The sequence below is a fragment of the Nyctereutes procyonoides genome, unplaced genomic scaffold (genome assembly GCF_905146905.1).
Source record: "Nyctereutes procyonoides isolate TBG_1078 unplaced genomic scaffold, NYPRO_anot_genome, whole genome shotgun sequence".
In the NCBI taxonomy this organism is placed as follows: domain Eukaryota; kingdom Metazoa; phylum Chordata; class Mammalia; order Carnivora; family Canidae; genus Nyctereutes; species Nyctereutes procyonoides.
The window spans coordinates 10,229,466-10,246,481 of record NW_026575042.1 but is presented as its reverse complement, the minus strand read 5'-3'; the positions used below and the strand labels follow the sequence as shown (position 1 = coordinate 10,246,481).

Below are 17,016 nucleotides of genomic sequence, written 5' to 3'. Positions count from 1 at the left end.
GTCAAGGAATCCTTTTATGGGACCTGAGAGGCAAGGGAGAGAGAGAGTAAAAAGGGGATCTTCAGACAGAAGGGACAAGAGAGAAAAAAAGACATACATTGTGAGTGCATCTGGGTGTCTGGCAGAGAGAAGCAATGTGGTTTGCTGGAAAAACACAGGCTGCGGAGTCAGCCAGGGGTTCACATCTCCCCTCTGGCCCTCTCTGGTTGTGTGATATTGGTTGAATTACTCAACCTTTTAGTGGTCCTTCCTCCCTAAAATTGAGGTTTGAAAGCTCTCTGTATTTCCCTAAATATTGTTGGAAGGATGAACTGGGATAGAAGATATGAAAAATACTTTGTAAAGTATAAATTTGTTTATGTAATTAACTACCCTGGTGCTAAGAGATTTGTAGTGAGATTATCATTCATTGATTCATTTATTTAGCAAACTCACATGCACACATAATGATTATAGCTCTCATCTGTTGCTAACAAGTGCCAAGCCCTATGCTCAATAAGGCCCTGTGGTCCATAAGACAGCCTCCACCCTCAAAAAACTCTAGCTGTGTGAGGGGACTGCCTTCTGCCAGCGCAGGACTGCAGCCTGGGATGAATTCGCCTGATAAGACGGGGCTCCATAGCCTGGGGCAGCCTCTCCCTCAGGAGAGTTGGGTTTGGTTTACTCTCACCTCTGTGCTCATTGGAACCTGAGAACAAGGAAGGGCTTTTCCTCTGGGAGGGCTGGCAGAGCTCTGGAAAAGTGGGAAGGAGCACTCTGCGATGGCTTTGTTGGAACCCACTGATATTCTTATTCACCTGTAGAATGAGTTTACCTCAGAAAGGTTGGGCTGTCTGCCTGGGGAAAGGTGGCAGAGATGTAGGAGGTTTGCAGGGAGAGCTGGAGGGTTGGTTGGGATCCTAGGGTGAGGTTGGTGCTCCTGCACCAATGAACAGAGTCACTTCTGAAAAACTAAAGGGACAGAGACATGTAGAATTGCTGTTAGCTCTAGAAAAAGTACTTATGATGTCTCAGGTGGCTTGATACTTCAATACTTTGGGTTTCTTTGACCTGTATCTCCTCATTGAGGGTTCCAGGAGGTGGGGAAGTGACTGTGATAGGAGATTGTATGCTATTGTCAACAGACACTTTGATGATTTTCCCAATACTTTCTGTGACTCTGAGCAAGTTACTTGCTTTCTCTAAACTTAAGCTTCCTTCATGATAAAATAAGGATGATGAATGTCAACTTCAAGGGCTTTTAGGACTAAATGGTACTATCTATATCAGGGATCTGCACACTTTTCTTGCAAAAGGCCTAATAGTGAATATTTTAGACATTGCTGGCCATACAGTCTTAGCCACAGCTATTAAGTTCTGCTTTTTTAGTGCAAAAGCAACCATAAGTAATATGAAAGTGTTATGGAGCCCACTTTACCCCAGAGTATTTTTATCCCTGACCGTGGTTCTGAAATCCAGAGAAAGGCAATGAGACTTTCCCTCTGCTGAGAGGTCAAGTTCTAAGATGTTTCAGAAGTGAGTTTTAGGGACGCCTGGGTGGCTCAGTGGTTGAGGGTCTGCCTTTGGCTCAGGGCGTGATCCTGGAGTTCTGGAATCGAGTCCCACATCGGGCTCCTTGCATGGAGCCTGCTTCTGTCTCTGCTTCTCTCTGTGTGTCTCTCATGAATAAATAAAGTATTTAGAAAAAGATTTTAAAAAGTGAGTTTTAGGTAGACAAGAGCAAAGAAACAAAATCAGAGGCCCCTTGAAACACCACTACTTTTTAGTAAGGAAAAGGGCAGGTGATAAAAGTAGAGGGGTGGTAAAAAACAACAACAACAACAACAACAGACAGACAGACAGACTCTGGGTAAAGATGGCTGATAGAACACAAATATCTAGTTGCATTCCGTCTTAATACTGCACTACAAAACTGTGGTGAGACTCCTTAGATACCGGGAAACCCTTGTTTATCTTCTCATATTTAAGCTAGGGGGTGAAGTAAAAATGAGGTTCTCAGTTGTTGATTCAAGCTTCACTATAGGATAATTTTACTGGGAAAGTCCAAATGCCAACAACATTTCTTTAGAGGATGGGAGAAGGGCAGAGGGAAAGAGAAAATCTTAAGTAGACTTCATGCCCAGCATGAACCCAACATGAGACTCCATCTCAGAGCCTAGAGATCATTACTTGAGGTGAAATCAAGATTAGATGCCTAACCCTCTGAGCCACCAGGCACCCCACCAACACCACATTTTGTCCTTTGTTCAGTTGCTTGGCTTCCCCATAACAAAAGGCTCCTCCGACCTGCCTGGAGGGCAGAGATAGCCTAGAGCCTGGGTTAGAGGGCTCTAAACATTGGATTCTAAACACTGAATATACCCCAGTTCCCTTAACCCTGCTCTTTGGGGTATGATGCCTCCACCCTCAACTGTGAGTCTTCCAATCCCTCTGCCTGCATTTGGGAGAGGTAGTCTCTCACCAACAAACAGAGGGAGAAGGGATCCCGGGAGCTCCTATTTCTCAAATAGCTTTAAACTAATCATGTTTATTTTGTGCCCCCAACCCAAGTTCCAGCTGTACCTAATTCACTAATTCCTGAGCTTTTATTTTTTTAAAGATTTTATTTATTTATTCATGAGAGAGAGAGAGAGAGAGGCAGAGACACAGGCAGAGGGAGAAGCAGGCTCCATGCAGGGAGCCTAATGTGGGACTCAATCCTGGGACAACAGGATCACGCCCTGGGCCAAAGGCAGGCGCTAAACCGCTGAGCCACCCAGGGATCTCCAATTCCTGAGCTTTTAAATGATGCTACTGTTTAATTAGCAGTAGCATCCTGGTTGATTATTAATTTCCTAATTGATTTGGGATTAAGATTTCTTGGGTCTGCTAAATCAATTACCTCTGGTTGATCAGCATTTCAGGTGCAAAATGTTATTGTTGCCTTCTGTTCTGCCCCCTGCTTGTGGATTTATGCTGATATGGACAGCCTTCTTCAAAAGCAGTCTGGATTCTAACCTTCTCCCTACTCAACCCTTTCCCTTTACTGCTTTCACATCTCAGTTAATGGCAACCCTATACTTTCAGTTGTTCAGGCAGAAGTTCAGAATAATTCTTGAATCCTCCTCTCTCTTACTCTATATGCACCAGGATATCTTATGGGCTCTATTTTCAAAAATATGCAGTAGCTGACTGTTGCTTACAGTGTCTACTGCTACCTCTCAGTCCAAGCTACCAGCATCTCTCATCTGGATGGTTCTAATTGCCTACCAATTGGTTTTCCTGTTTCTGCCCTTGTACACTTCACTTTATTTTTCTTAATGCAGCTAGAGAATAGGCCCTTTAAAACAGAAGCCAGATATCCTTCATTTTTTCAAACCCTCCAGTGGCTCCCTCTTGCCCTGTCTACCTCCTGTTAACTCTCTGACTTCATTTCCTACATCTTTTCATTCCTTCTGTTCCAGCCTCTCTGTATCTTGAACATGTTCCTACCCTAGAGCCTTTGCACATACTATGTCCTTTGCTAAGAATGCTCTTCCACCAGATACTCAAACAGCTGATTCCTTCACTTTCTTCAAGTTTTGGTTCAAATGTCATCTCACCAGAAAATACTTTTCTGGCTTATTTACATGAAGTTCCAGCCTGCCCCTCCTGACAGCCTGCTCTGTGGATTTCAGACTTGCCTTCAGCCCCCATGATCACATAAGCCAATGTCTTGCAAAAACAATACCTTAACATATATCTCCTACTGATTCTCCTTCTCCAGCTAAGCCCTGACTGATACACACATATGTCATTTCATCTGGAAATAGTTGAGCAATATCTAAATGGTAAGGATTCTTGAAAAACAAACAAAAGCAATACACAATTCCATCATCTCACCTAGACAAAAATCAAAAGCAGTTTCTTGATATCATCAAATGTTCAGACCTCCAATTGTCACATAACTTCATAATACTAAAAATATTTTTGAACTACTGATTTTTTTTTTCCAGCATATTTAGTTAGGGAAGGAAAAAGTCTGGAAATGATTTTCTTCTTGGCTCCAGCAGAGGGCCTCAAGTCTCATGTGTCTCATTTTCCAGAAGAAAGTAGTTTGGTTTCTCCTATAATCTCAGTCGTTTGGCCCAGTGCTTACTTAGCACATGGTAGATTTTTGGTAAATATATGATGAGTGAATGAATGAGTAAGTACGTGGGTGAAAGAAATACTTTTTAAACTTGTATTCATTGGCTATACTCTGTGCCAGGCACTGGCAATATGCTAAATTTTCTTTTTTTTAAAAGATTTTATTTATTCATGAGAGACACAAAGAGAGAGAAGCAGAGACATAGGCAGAGGGAGAAGCAGACTCTATGCAGGGAGCCAGATGTGGGACTCGATCCCAGGACTCCAGGATCATGCCTTGAGCCGAAGGCAGACACTCAACTGCTGAACCACCCAGGAATCCCAATTTTCTCTTTTCTTATAACCATCCCATGAGGTAGGTATTATCCCTATTTTATATATGAGGAAATCAGAGCTCAAAGAAATTCAAAGGCTTTATGAAGATCATAGAGATAGAAAATCTTTGAGTTAATGTAGATCTATAATTTTATTTTATTTTTTTAAGATTTATTTATTTATTCAGAGAGAGAGAGAGAGAGGCAGAGACACAGGCAGAGGAACAAGCAGGCTCCATGGAGGAAGCCCGACGCGGGACCCGATCCCGGGCCTCCAGGATCACACCCCGGGACGCAGGCAGCGCCAAACTGCTGCGCCACCAGGGCTGCCCTAATTTTATTTTTTAAATGTCATATAAGACATCTAGAAAGTGTATACATGGTTGAAAAAAGGGAACACCTGTAACTACTGGCCTGTTACAGAACAGCACTGTCACCCCCAGAACTTGTTATGGACCAAATGTTTGTATCCCCCAATATTTATATATTGAAACCCCAACCTTCACTGTGATGGTATTTGGTACTTCAGGTATTTAGGGTGAGATGAGGCCATGAGGGTCAGGCTCTTGTGATGGGATTGGTACTCTTAAAAGAAGAGATACCAGAGAGCTCACTGTCTTTCTCCCTACACAAGCACAGAAGAAAGGCCAAGGGGAGCCTCAGTAAGAAGGCAGGCTGTTTATAAGCCTGAAAGAAGTCTCTCACCAGGCACTGAATTGGCTGACACCTTGGTCTCAGGCTTTCTGGCTTCTAGAGCTGTGAGAAAATAAATGTGTGTTGTTTAAGTCACCTGTTCTATGGTACTTTGTCATGGCAGCCCTAACATACTAAGACACTCATGTATCCCTTTCTAAACACTACCTCCATCTTCCCTCAAATTTAAGAGTAATAATTTCCATGCTTTCCTTGAGAGTTGACTTTCTGTGTTTAGTTTTGCCGGTTTTTGAACTTCATATAAATGGAATTATTCATATGTGTTTTTGTGACTTGATTTTACCCTCAATGTCACCTTGGCAAGATCCAACCATTTTGAGCATAGATTTACATTTCTTTTGTTTTCATACTATACGGTATTTTTTAGTACTATAGATATATCACTATATACCCTTCCATTTTATGGGATAGGCATCTTGGCTGCTGGTAAAAGCATTCTTAGGCATGTAGCCTGGTGTACATTAAAACATGTATGTCTAGGTATATACCTTAGACTAGAATTTCATTTGGTATGCATAGCTTCAACTTTATTTAGATAATACCAGTTTCCCAGAATGGTTACATTAATTACATCCAAGGCATGAGAGTTCTAGTTGTTCCATACTTACCAACATTTAGTGTTGTCAGAGTTTTTAATTTTATCAAACAGTGGGTGTATTATGATGATTCATCATAGTTTTAATATGCATTGCCCTAATCTATAAATGAAGTTGAGCACCTTTTCATATTTATTGAACAGTTAGATTTCTCCTTTTGTAAAATGGCTTTTCACTTGCCTTTTTCTCACTGATTTGTAGGAATTCTCCATGTAATTTGGAAACTAGTCCTTTATCAGTCATACACGTTGCAAATACCTCCTTCCACTCTGTAGCTTATCTTTTCACTGTTTTTTGAGGAATAGAAGTTCTTAATTTTAATGTAATCGAATATCACATATTCTCTTATGGTAAGTGCATTTTGTGCAATGCTTAGGAAACCCTTCCCTTACTGAAGATCTTAAAATTTTTCTCCTCTTTTCTGTTCTAAAACCTTTGTAGGTTTGTCTTTCATGCTTAGGTCTCTAACTGACCTGCAAGTAATTTTTGAAAATAGTGTGAGGAAGGAGTCGAATTTCCTTTTTTTCCTCCATATGGAAATCCAGTTGTCCCACATCTTTTTCATTGCTCTGGTGTAATACTTCTGTCATACATCAAGTGTCTATATGTGAATGAGTATGTTGGACTACAACGTTCTAAAGCCAAACTCCTATCTGCCATGTGACACTGCCTTTTCCTGTGACAGGAAATGTGACAGACATAATGGGCTTTAGATTCAATCAGACCAGAATTTCAACTCACAGTCTCCACCTCCAAAGAAGTTTACTAGCTGGGTAATGTTGGTATGTTATTTTACCTCTAAGCCTATGCTTTTCCTGCACGTTACTGTAAGGAATAGACACAATTTGTGATACTTAGTATCACTTTTATCTTCACTTATATTTCAAATGTAAGCACTTGTTTTGGTTGGGGTCTTGGGGCCTAGGTTCTATAGTATTAATTTTCTATTGGCCGTGTAACAAATTGCCATAAACTTAGTGGCCTCAAACAATACCCATGTATTACCTCCAAATTCTGTAGGTCAGAAGTCTGGGTGAGCTCAACTGGGTTCTCTGCTTAGGGTCTCTAAAGGCTGAAATTGACGGGTCAAATCTGGTGGAGCTCTTAACTGGAAGTTCTGGGGAACTATGCTTTCAAGTTTATGCAAATTGCTAAAAGAACATAGTTGCTTGCAGTTGTAAGACTGAGGCCCCTGCTTTTTTGTGGGCTGTCAGCCAAGGGCTGCTCTTCATTCCTAGAGGCTGCTCTTGGGTTCTCTCATGCCTGGCCTCCTCCATCTATAAGTTAGCAATAGCATATCAACTCCTTCTCAGGCTTTGAATATCTCTGTCTTCTGGAGCAAGTGCTCTACCTTTAAAGAGTTTACGTGAGAAAAAAGCCTACCTGGATAATCTCTCCTATTTAAGGTCCACTGACTGGTGACTACATCTGCAAATCCCTTTTGCGGTGTACAACATAATCTCCCGAGTAACACTAGGAGGAAAGGTGGCGGGACCATGTTAGACTTCTGTTTATCATAATCTTACTAGATATGTTACCAGGACTGCAGATTTCATGATAGTTCATCTGGTAAGAATTCTTTGATGTATGTTAGGAAACACAAAATATTTCATTAGCTTATTCCAAGTTCCCGAATCAGCTAGAAACATTGACTATGATTTGCCTTCTTGGACTCATGGCCCTCTTCCCTGCTTAGACATAAATGTCTTTTCATGCAAACTCTTGGTTATTTGGATACTATTTTTATCTAATATATCTATACTTTATTGCCCACTCTTCATCCTTTATGGAAATAACACCAACCAACAAATACATTAAGTAAGTATATTACATTTATAGCACTTATCCAAATCCGAGATCACACCTGGCAAGGTGTTAGGCCCATAGTAGGTATTTCTTAGAATTTTGTTGAATCAATGAGTGATTAATAACAGGATTTGCCCTTCAGTAGCCTACTGTCTATTTTAGAAATAAGCCATACACACACACAAGATAAATAAGAATTTACCTAACTAGTTTGTATGTATGTATATATGTATTCCTAACTAGCTTTTTATTTTTTTAAGATTTATTTATTTATTCATGGGAGACACACACAAGAGAGGCAGACATAGGCAGAGGAAGAAGCAGGCAGGGAGCCTGATGTGGGACTCAATCCCAGGATCACCAGATCACCACCTAAGCCTAAGGCAGACGCTCAACCACTGAGTCACCCAGGTGTCCCCTGAACTAGCTTCTTAAAAAAATATTTTAATTTATTTGAGAGAGAGACACACACACAGAGCGCGCAAACATAAGCTGGAGGAGAGGCAAGAGGGAGAGGGAGAAGCAGACTCCCCCTGAGCAGAGAGCCAGATGTGGGGCTTGATCCTGGAGGTCCAGCATCATGACCTGAGTTGAACGTAGATGCTCAACCACTGAGCCCAGAGCCCAGGCCCCCCCACCCCCAACTAGTTTTTAAAAGGTGGTCCAGTAGATCATAGTGTTTGTGTGTGTGTGTGTGTGTGTGTGTGTGTGTGTGTGTGTGTGTGTAAGGAAAGCTTTGTGGAAAGAGCAGAGCTAAATTAGGGCTTGAGAAATATGCATGATTTGGATGGTTGGGAGGATGACCCACAGGTGAAGGAGTGAGAATTGTGTGAGCAAAGATGCATTTTGGGAATGGAGCAGCCATTCTGGGTGGGAATCAGATCTGAGTGGCAGGTTGTAGCACAAAAGTTTTAGATGTCAAATAAGATACAGAAATGTTTGACTCAATTACCTCAAGGAGCCAAGGACTTTCCAAAGTGAAGTACTTTGACTTCTCTGAAATAAAGGTGATATTAATGCATAATTTTCTTAGTTCACTAGGAAAGATTTCCTAAGAAATTTTTCCTCATTTTAAGAACTTCCTCTCATAAATACCACCTTGGGTCCTTAGTAGAAAAAGTACTGTTTGCAAGGCAGCAAACACATTTCAAATCAAAATAAGAGTCCTTTATTCCATATTCAGCTAACCAACAACAATCGGAAATAATGTTGATTGTTTTTTTTTTTTTCAACATTGGACTTGCCATAGTTCTTTCTCATCCTACGTAGGAAAGTGGTAAGTGAGGAAATCTCAGGACAGCATCAAGTACACTTGTGGGAACAGTGGGCAAAACACACACCACGCTGTCAATGGAGAAATAGCCCTAAGCAAAAGCCTAGAAAGGCAAAAAGATGTGTTACATGATAGCCTCACTAGGAGTAAATGTTTTATAGGAGGACCGAGCCATATGAAGGGTAGGTGAGAATGAATTCATGCACACAGGCTGCAATCTACTGACTAGTGCCCTGAGTGGGAATGCCACTCTGGAAAGACTGCAGTTTCCTGGGAGATTTTCTATGTGTCTCTGTCTTCCAGGTTCTGCCGGTATGACAGAGCCTGGCCATGGCCACTATCCTTGGGGTAAAGGAATCTTCTCCCCCAGATACTATATTCTACTAGTCTGAGGTACCTCAATGTTTATGGGATTGCTAACTCTTAGTTAAGAATCAATGGGAGGAAGCCATGATGCAACATATCTAACTGTGTCAAATGCTTAATGGGCACCTGCCAACTTCCAAACTTGCCAGGAGGTATAGGGCACTTCTGAGGAAGGAAAAATGCAAACTGAGCCCTGAGGTCAGTTCTTCAACATCAAACTGTCATATTCTCAACTTACTGTTCCTAACACTTGGAATAAAAAGCCTGATCTTGATGGCCTGTCTCTCCTCAGTTCTCCAAAAGGCCAGCAAGTGGATGGTAGGGTCCTTGGAGAAGCAATGTGCCCAGAATGGTTGGGGGATTCCGCAAGAGGTGCTTTGGCATAAATCACTATCAGAGAGGTGCATGACCTAGGTACTTGACTTTCGTTGTATTTCCTGAAGATGGACATTTCGCTGACATTGTCTTGTGCTACCCAGGCTGGTCCTGGGCAGCCCTCAGGCTCCAGGAGCTGCTTCACAAGGCTCACTCAGAATCCACTGTGTGGTTGAAGGTGTGTTGGGACTGCCTCTGCTTCCTGGACGAAACATACAGGTACACAAGAAATGCCAGACTCAGCAAGGCCACTGCTGTGAAGAAGGCGAGGATGCCCAGAAAGGCAGGTGGGTCCATAGGCAGTCGGATCAGAGGGCTTTCGGCTGGGATCTGGTTGGTCAGGCTGAGCATGTAGCCCAGAGACCAGGCTATGCTGCTGTTCCCCACCTGTATGGTAGAAAGATGGCTCAGTTCTCAGGGTAGGGTTTGACTTGGGAATTACACGTGTCCCACCATCATCTTCATGAAACACCCACCTGAAACTGCAGTCTAAGGTCAAAGAATTTTCTCACGTTCAGACACTGGCTAGAATCCAGGTCAGTGAGACCACAAAGGCTTGAGGGCCCTATGCTCAGCACCTTGGAGAAAACCGTCAGAGCCCTCACAACCTTGTCACAGCCAAATGGCATAAGGGCACAGTTAACAACAGTGGGAGATTTTCTACTGTCAGGTACAGAAGTGTCTGTGGCCAAAGAAAGGGTAATGTGCACTTTACTGAACCCAGGACCAGCTTCTAAGCACAGGGTGTCAGTCTAAATAGGGAACAGGCTGTGTCAATTTCTTATGTTAGTTCCATCAGTTTTTGTTTCCATGTTTTTAGACTGTTTTATTAGATACAAAAAAGTTTCCAATTTGCAATCTTAAGAATGAATTCTGTATCATTATGTTATAATCCTCTGTACCTTGAACATTCCTCTTCATTTTAAAGACTATTTGGTCAGATATTAAATAGCTGCACAGAAATTTTTTTTAATTACCATTTCTTTTGGGTTGCCTGATAGTTAAAATTTTTAAAAATTTTTAATCTTTCCATGTCCTTATGCTTAACGTCTAAGGGTTTCTCTTATAAACAGCATATGTTTGATTTTTAAAAAGACAATCTGCAATATTTGTGTTTTAACTGGTAAGTTTAGTCAATTTATGATTATTGTCATTATTGATATATTTGGACTACTACTTCCTAGTATCTTAGTTTTAAATTTTCAGTTTCTTTCCTTTTTCTATATTTTTTCTTTTCTTGCCTTAAAAATGATATTCATATATGAAGTCCCCCTTTATAAGATGGACATTTTAGGCCACTCTTATGACCCCTTACCTGCTCTCTTCACATTAGATATTAGCAATACTGAATTTTGGGTTGTTATATATGGATGGACTCTTCTCTTTTACTTTTCTTTGGTGTAAGTTTTTTTTTTAAATATACATTTTAAGCCACCACATAATTTATTTTTACTGCCTATATTTTTATAACCCTTGAATTTATATCTCTTATTATTTGATTATTTCCTCCAAAAATATTTTTGACATCTTTGTGTGGCATATTTTCTTTTTATGCCTTCACATTTGAATACTAATTTGGCTGTATATAAACTTCTTTATGAATAAAGGAAAGGGACTTGAAAGCTGGAATTCTATATCCATCCAAACTGGTATCCAAGGGACGTCATGTTCCATTCTTATAATGTATTTTCCTGCTAATTAGATTCATTAGAAGCAAAGCTTAGAGAGTGCATGCCCACCAACAGTCCTTATATGTCTCCAGACAGCCTTATCTTTTTGTAAATGACTCAATTTTATTTATGTAAAAGTAGACAGTCACAGGCATAATGCTGGTTATTGATTGGTTAAATCTAATTATTGCTAAAGCTAATATTGAGTAGACTGACTTCAGGCTTTATATCAGTTATTCCTGAAATGAGAAAATTCTCCTCGAACCTGGGGAACATAGTGCTGGGTGAGTCCTGCCTGAAAGCAAGGTCTGGAGGGTGACAGCTATGATTACAGCTTCAGGCCATCCTGAACACTTGACAGTAAATACAGTGACCTCAGGCACATTCCGAGAGAAGCTCTTACTTCTTGTTTGCTGTAAATCCCTAATACCCTAAGAGAGAGCATTTACCCTGACATCTGCATAAAATGGAGAGCAGTTAGTTACCATCCTCTTAAAAAAAAATTACTGCTCTATTTAAAGCTTCTTTTCTGGATGAAGTCTGATCCTTACAATATTTATATCTCTCAACAAACATTTAGTAAACCCCTTCTAGGTTCTTGCTCTGTGCTGAATTTTAGGAATGTGAAGATAATACAACAGGTCCTGCCCTTGTGGCGCTCAGGGTCTGTGAGCTCTTGGCCTCTGTTCCTTCACTCATGTGGAAGGGTCTCCAGTGACACCTTCTCTGAATTCTCCACTATCTCTTCTGGAAAGCTCACAAGGGATCAAAGGCTCATCAGCTTCCCTTCAGCAAACTGAAATCACCAATACCCTCATAATTTCTACATTTCTTTCATGTATATATGCACAATACCTTTAAAAGGAAGAGGAGAAAACAACCTGTGCCTTGACTTACTTCTTTTTTAAAACGTATTTGGGGCCAGGTCTCCTCGGTGAATCTGTATCCATTTACAAGCAGGTGGTAGATATAGTGGGCTGAGAAGCAGTAGGAGCGGGCATATACCTCATCAAACCTAGGAAGCCGCAGTGGGAGCTAAAGAGGCAATTCCAAATAGGTGAGGCAGGCATATTTGAAAATGCATGTTTCAGAACAATTTTAAAGAATCTCATCACCTACAATTTCATAATACCATCACCATAAATATTCCAGTTGTACCATACCATAATGAAAATACCTCTAGGGAGTATCATACTTCTTCTGTATCACATACTGTTGTAACCATTGTGCCCATGGTCAGAACATTAGTTCACAATGTGGGTTCGAGGTAGGTTCCTTATTAACACATTTTGTGGATGTGGTGAAAGTAGAACGGCATAAGGTCCAAATTCGGAACAAACGTACACATGTACACAAATGGAATATATTCAACTCCACTTACTGTTTCATACTGATGCTGCCCCTTTCTCTGTAAATACTGACCTGACTCCAGCTTTCAGAGCAGAGATCCCAGGTGCTTGAGTTGAAGGCGTTCAGGGAAAAGCTCCCTGAAAGATTGAAAGCACTGACTGTGTAGTAGAATCCTGCAAAAGCCTGGAAGGGGGTAGCACAGAAGAAAGTCAGTTCTCAGAATGGCATGTAATATGGAGCTTCAGGGTGGGGAATAAGAAAGTGGGAAACAGATCAGCAGAAGAGAAACAAACGTGAGGGCTAAATCTTCAATGGGGAAAAAGGGAATCTTTTAGTGATTTTTGCTCTTACCACGAATGCCCCTTTAACTTTTGGCTGGTAAACCCCATCAAAGGAACAAGCTTCTTGGTCATGGCAAGCTTTGAAGTCAAACAAGGAAGCCACCTTTTCCCTACACAGTGATGGGTCCCCGGTTCCTTCAAAAGTGATGATGTCATCAGGATCATAATTTTCAGGCCTCAGGTCTGCTGTGCACAGGCTGTCAAATATGTAGCCCCCAGTGAAGGTGGTGACATAATTCTGAGGGTAACAGGGGTTGATGATACTGGTTTTGATGGGAGAATTCTGGAGGAATGAGAGGGAGGGTGTCAGAAACTACTCTTTTGTGGAGGGCCAAGTGTTTCCCTTTTGCAAATCTTCACTATTGTTACCCTCCCATGCCAAGAGAGATATGGATGAAAAACATGCCATTTTGTGTCAGTGTGTACTTGAAGGCAACTGTCAGGTTGTCTTGAGAACTCCACTGGGGGTGGGTGAACAGTTACCCTGCACTAGGCACAAGGTTAGGCTCTTGCTCACATTATCTGACCCACCCCTTAAGGCAGTCCTATGAAACAGATTGTATGAAATTCATTTTGATGGGAAAACAAGGTATGTTTAGATTAATTGATCATTTTGAATAGAAGATCACTTATCCAGTTAACAAAATAATCCAAAAGGTTATAAATAAGTATATTATGAAAATTAAGGTTCCATCCCAACCACTTCTAGCCACCAGATCCCCTCCCTAGAAGTAACCTTTATTGCCAATTTTTGTGATTTCCTACCAGAGATACTTCTTATATGCATATGCAAATATCTTTATTTTCCCCCTTCTTTCTTTTTCTAAAAAGTATAAATGGTAGTACTCTATACACACTGTTTTGCCCTTGCTTTTATTACTTAAAAATATACCTTTCACATCTTTTCCATTGTACATACAGAATGGCCTCCTCTTTTTAGTAGCTGTATAGCACTCCACTATACAAATATTCCTTGGATAAGGAATCTCCTCTATGTGAATATTTAGATGGTTTCCAATCATTCTGCTATTATAAACAATGGTCCAACAAATATCCTTGTTACATATAAATCTTTGATCCATTTGTAATTTATTTGGTGTAAATATTGTAGTAGGGAACCTGACTTTACTTTTTTCAAATGACTATCCAATATTTTATCTACTGGTGAAAAATATTCTTCTTATGCTAAATTCTAAATATTCTTGGTCCTATTTATGGACTCTCTTTTCTAAGATATTGGATTAGAACTCTGTCCAATTTCAAAGTCACCAAGCATCTCCTGTAGTAAAGTCTTGACTCACAATATTTTTTTCTAACTCTTCAGTTTAGTGATGCAGGAAATTGAGGTACACAACAATTTAATACAATCATTTAACAAAGACCAGTGACAGGACTCCACACATAGGCCTACAGAAGTCCAACACTCATCCAGTGTAGCTCAAATCTGTGTCCTCCAGGAAGGTCTTATAATGACTGAGTCTGTGGAGGCAGCAAACAGGCTCCTTTCTGATTCAATAGTATGAAAAAAATGATTTCAAAAATTAATATGTCTAATTTGTAACATGTCACACCAGGGTCACTCTATGGCTGAAGTATTGGTTTGGGGGGGGAATCAATCAGATGGTTATTTAATTTCCCCCTCCAAATCTGACATACTTTTTAAATCATTAAAACACAATAAATTATTTCTGGCTTGGTCTGGAGAAGAAGCAAGAGAATATCGATTATCTTTGGCTTGGAACATAGAAGCAGCTCAGTAAAGATTATTTCTATGATCTTTTTGGAGTTTAAATGATTTGTGATGGCATTCTTAAAATATAATTTGCCAATGGTCCAAGTTGCTCAGGCCCTCAACTTTCAACAAATTTACTCTGAATAGTGTTTGCACAGCACTGGCACTAATGGGTCAACCATTAGGCTTCAGAGCAACTAAGTCCACTAGAAAACTACAGCATATCTCGATCTTAGAGAAATCTTCCCAAAAGTGGAAAAACAGCAATAGGGACTCTCCCTAATAGTGACAGAAACTATTAAAAACACATACAAAGAAGCAAATTTAAAAGGAAGGTACAAGACCAAAAATGAAAATTATGTTTTTTGAAGGATACAAACCATGAACTAAATAATTGGAAGGATATTTTTAAATCCTATATAGGAATTTATAATATTATCAATAAGCAAATTTTTTTACCAAATTAATTTTCACTCACCGCAACCATAATCATGATCTCAATGAAAAAAATCCATTTTGTCACTACTTAAAATGTTTTGAAGTTCAGAATAAATGTCTGAGAGTAGAAAGAAAAACTATTGCAACTAGAACAGTTGGCTCAAAAATGGGAAAATGGATGAATTGAATAGGAAATCCAGAAACAGATCCTCCTTATCCACGGACTTATTAATAGAATGTCTCAGAATCCCTGAAATTATCAGATTGTCATCACAACATTGTTGGTGGGAATCTGGCTGGTTTTTAACTTTTTGGAAGATTGCCTATTTATTCACTTATATAAAAAATATACATATTCTTCAAGTCTATCCTATAGCAGCAAAATCACTAGTTCATAAGGTCATATGCACAAGAAGCTTCACTGCATTAAGATTGCTGCAGCAAAACAGGACATAGCCTTATGTCCATCAAGATAGGAATGGTTGACAAATTGTGAAATACTAAAAGGTAAAGAAAGTAAGTTAGAGATTGATCTGGAAAGTCTAGAGCAACAACGTATCAAGCTGTGAACAGGGAAGACATTTGGTGAATAGGGTTGGAAAGGGATTCTTTCATTTTTACTTTATTTTTTTTTCATTTTTACTTTAATGTTTTATACAGTTTGACATTTTTACAATAAAAATGTACTTTCTTTTATAATAAAATGCCCAATTCAGTTTTTCTTTTTAAATAATGATACCTGGAATATTATGTGTCCATTTATTTTTTTATATTTTTTATGTGTCCATTTAAATAATAACTTCAAAGGATACTGAACAACAGAGGAAACTGCTCATGATTTACTGTTACGTAAAAGAAAAAACTGGATACAAAATTATATATACTATATGAAGCCAAATTTGTAAATATACTTATTCCTGCATGAAAAAAAAAACAGGAAGAAAAAAAAAACTGGAAGAAAATGCAGTATGTTTATGGTAGTTAATTCTAGGTTTTTTTTTGTTTTGTTATTTATATTTTTCCTTTTCTAAATGCAAACATGTCTGTTTTCATTCAACATGTCTGTCTTTAAAAACAAAAGAAAAAACTTTTAGGGAGCCTGGGTGGCTTAGTCAGTTAAGCATCTCAGGTCATGACCTCAGGGTCCTGGAAATGAGTCAGTCAGGTCAGGCTCCCTGCTGAGTGGGGAGCCTGCCTCTCCCTCTGCTGTCCCCCACCTCCCCTACCTCCTCGCTTGTGCTCTCTGGCTCTATCTCTCTGTCAAGTGAATGGATAAAATCTTTTTTAAAAATGAAAAAAGAAAAAACTTTCTTAAAGAGGGAAAGAAAGACAGTGAATGCATGTCTCTGGCCTCCTACAGGCTGTCAGAGACTCCAGCTCAGGGCATCTAAAGGCTTGTTCATACGAAAACAGTTTGCAAAGCATATACCTAGGTATCATTCTCACCATACTGTGACAGATAAGGAAACCAGATCCAGACTGGTGGAATTTACTCAGCCAGTGTTCATGATGCAATTTTTATGAACCTCCTAAGTTGGGGCTTGGCAGTATGTATTTGGCACATGAAAGTATTGGTTAGGCAGGTCTGGACATGCATTTGTGGGTGATCCTCAGCACACCTGGGTCCTTCCCCTCACCTGAGTCAGAAGGCTTTGAGGGCATCCAGAGGTTACCAGGCAAATTGGAGAGCTGTCCTCATCCCTGCGAGCTGTCTACAGTAGAGGCTGGGGTCTCCCACATGCCCCAGGCCTGAGCTCAAACCTTGAGACCTACGTTTCTCAAACACAAATGAGACCTCAGACAGGTGGAGTATTTGCTGCTCTACTGTAGATTCTTGGATGCATAATCATTCGTTAATAAGCATTATAAAAATAAAAACTCACAAATAAATATTCTTCAGGGCCAGCCAAATATAAGAGGTTAGCTTCTCTGAC

At 40.0% G+C, this 17,016-nt stretch overlaps 1 protein-coding gene across 4 annotated transcripts in view; it reads right to left on the bottom strand.

Moving 5' to 3' along the window:
• Positions 1-8,689: 8,689 nt before the first annotated feature.
• ENTPD3 (ectonucleoside triphosphate diphosphohydrolase 3) overlaps positions 8,690-17,016 on the bottom strand; it is a 32,728-nt gene continuing 24,401 nt past the window's right edge. For all 4 annotated transcript variants that reach the window (XM_055321158.1, XM_055321159.1, XM_055321161.1 and 1 more), the window contains 4 exons: positions 12,923-13,195; positions 12,644-12,754; positions 12,119-12,256; positions 8,690-9,938 (listed from right to left, as the gene is read on the bottom strand). In XM_055321158.1, the coding sequence (XP_055177133.1) occupies positions 9,702-9,938; positions 12,119-12,256; positions 12,644-12,754; positions 12,923-13,195 (759 nt within the window). In that variant the 3' untranslated portion in view covers positions 8,690-9,701. The remainder of the gene's footprint in view (positions 9,939-12,118; positions 12,257-12,643; positions 12,755-12,922; positions 13,196-17,016) is intronic.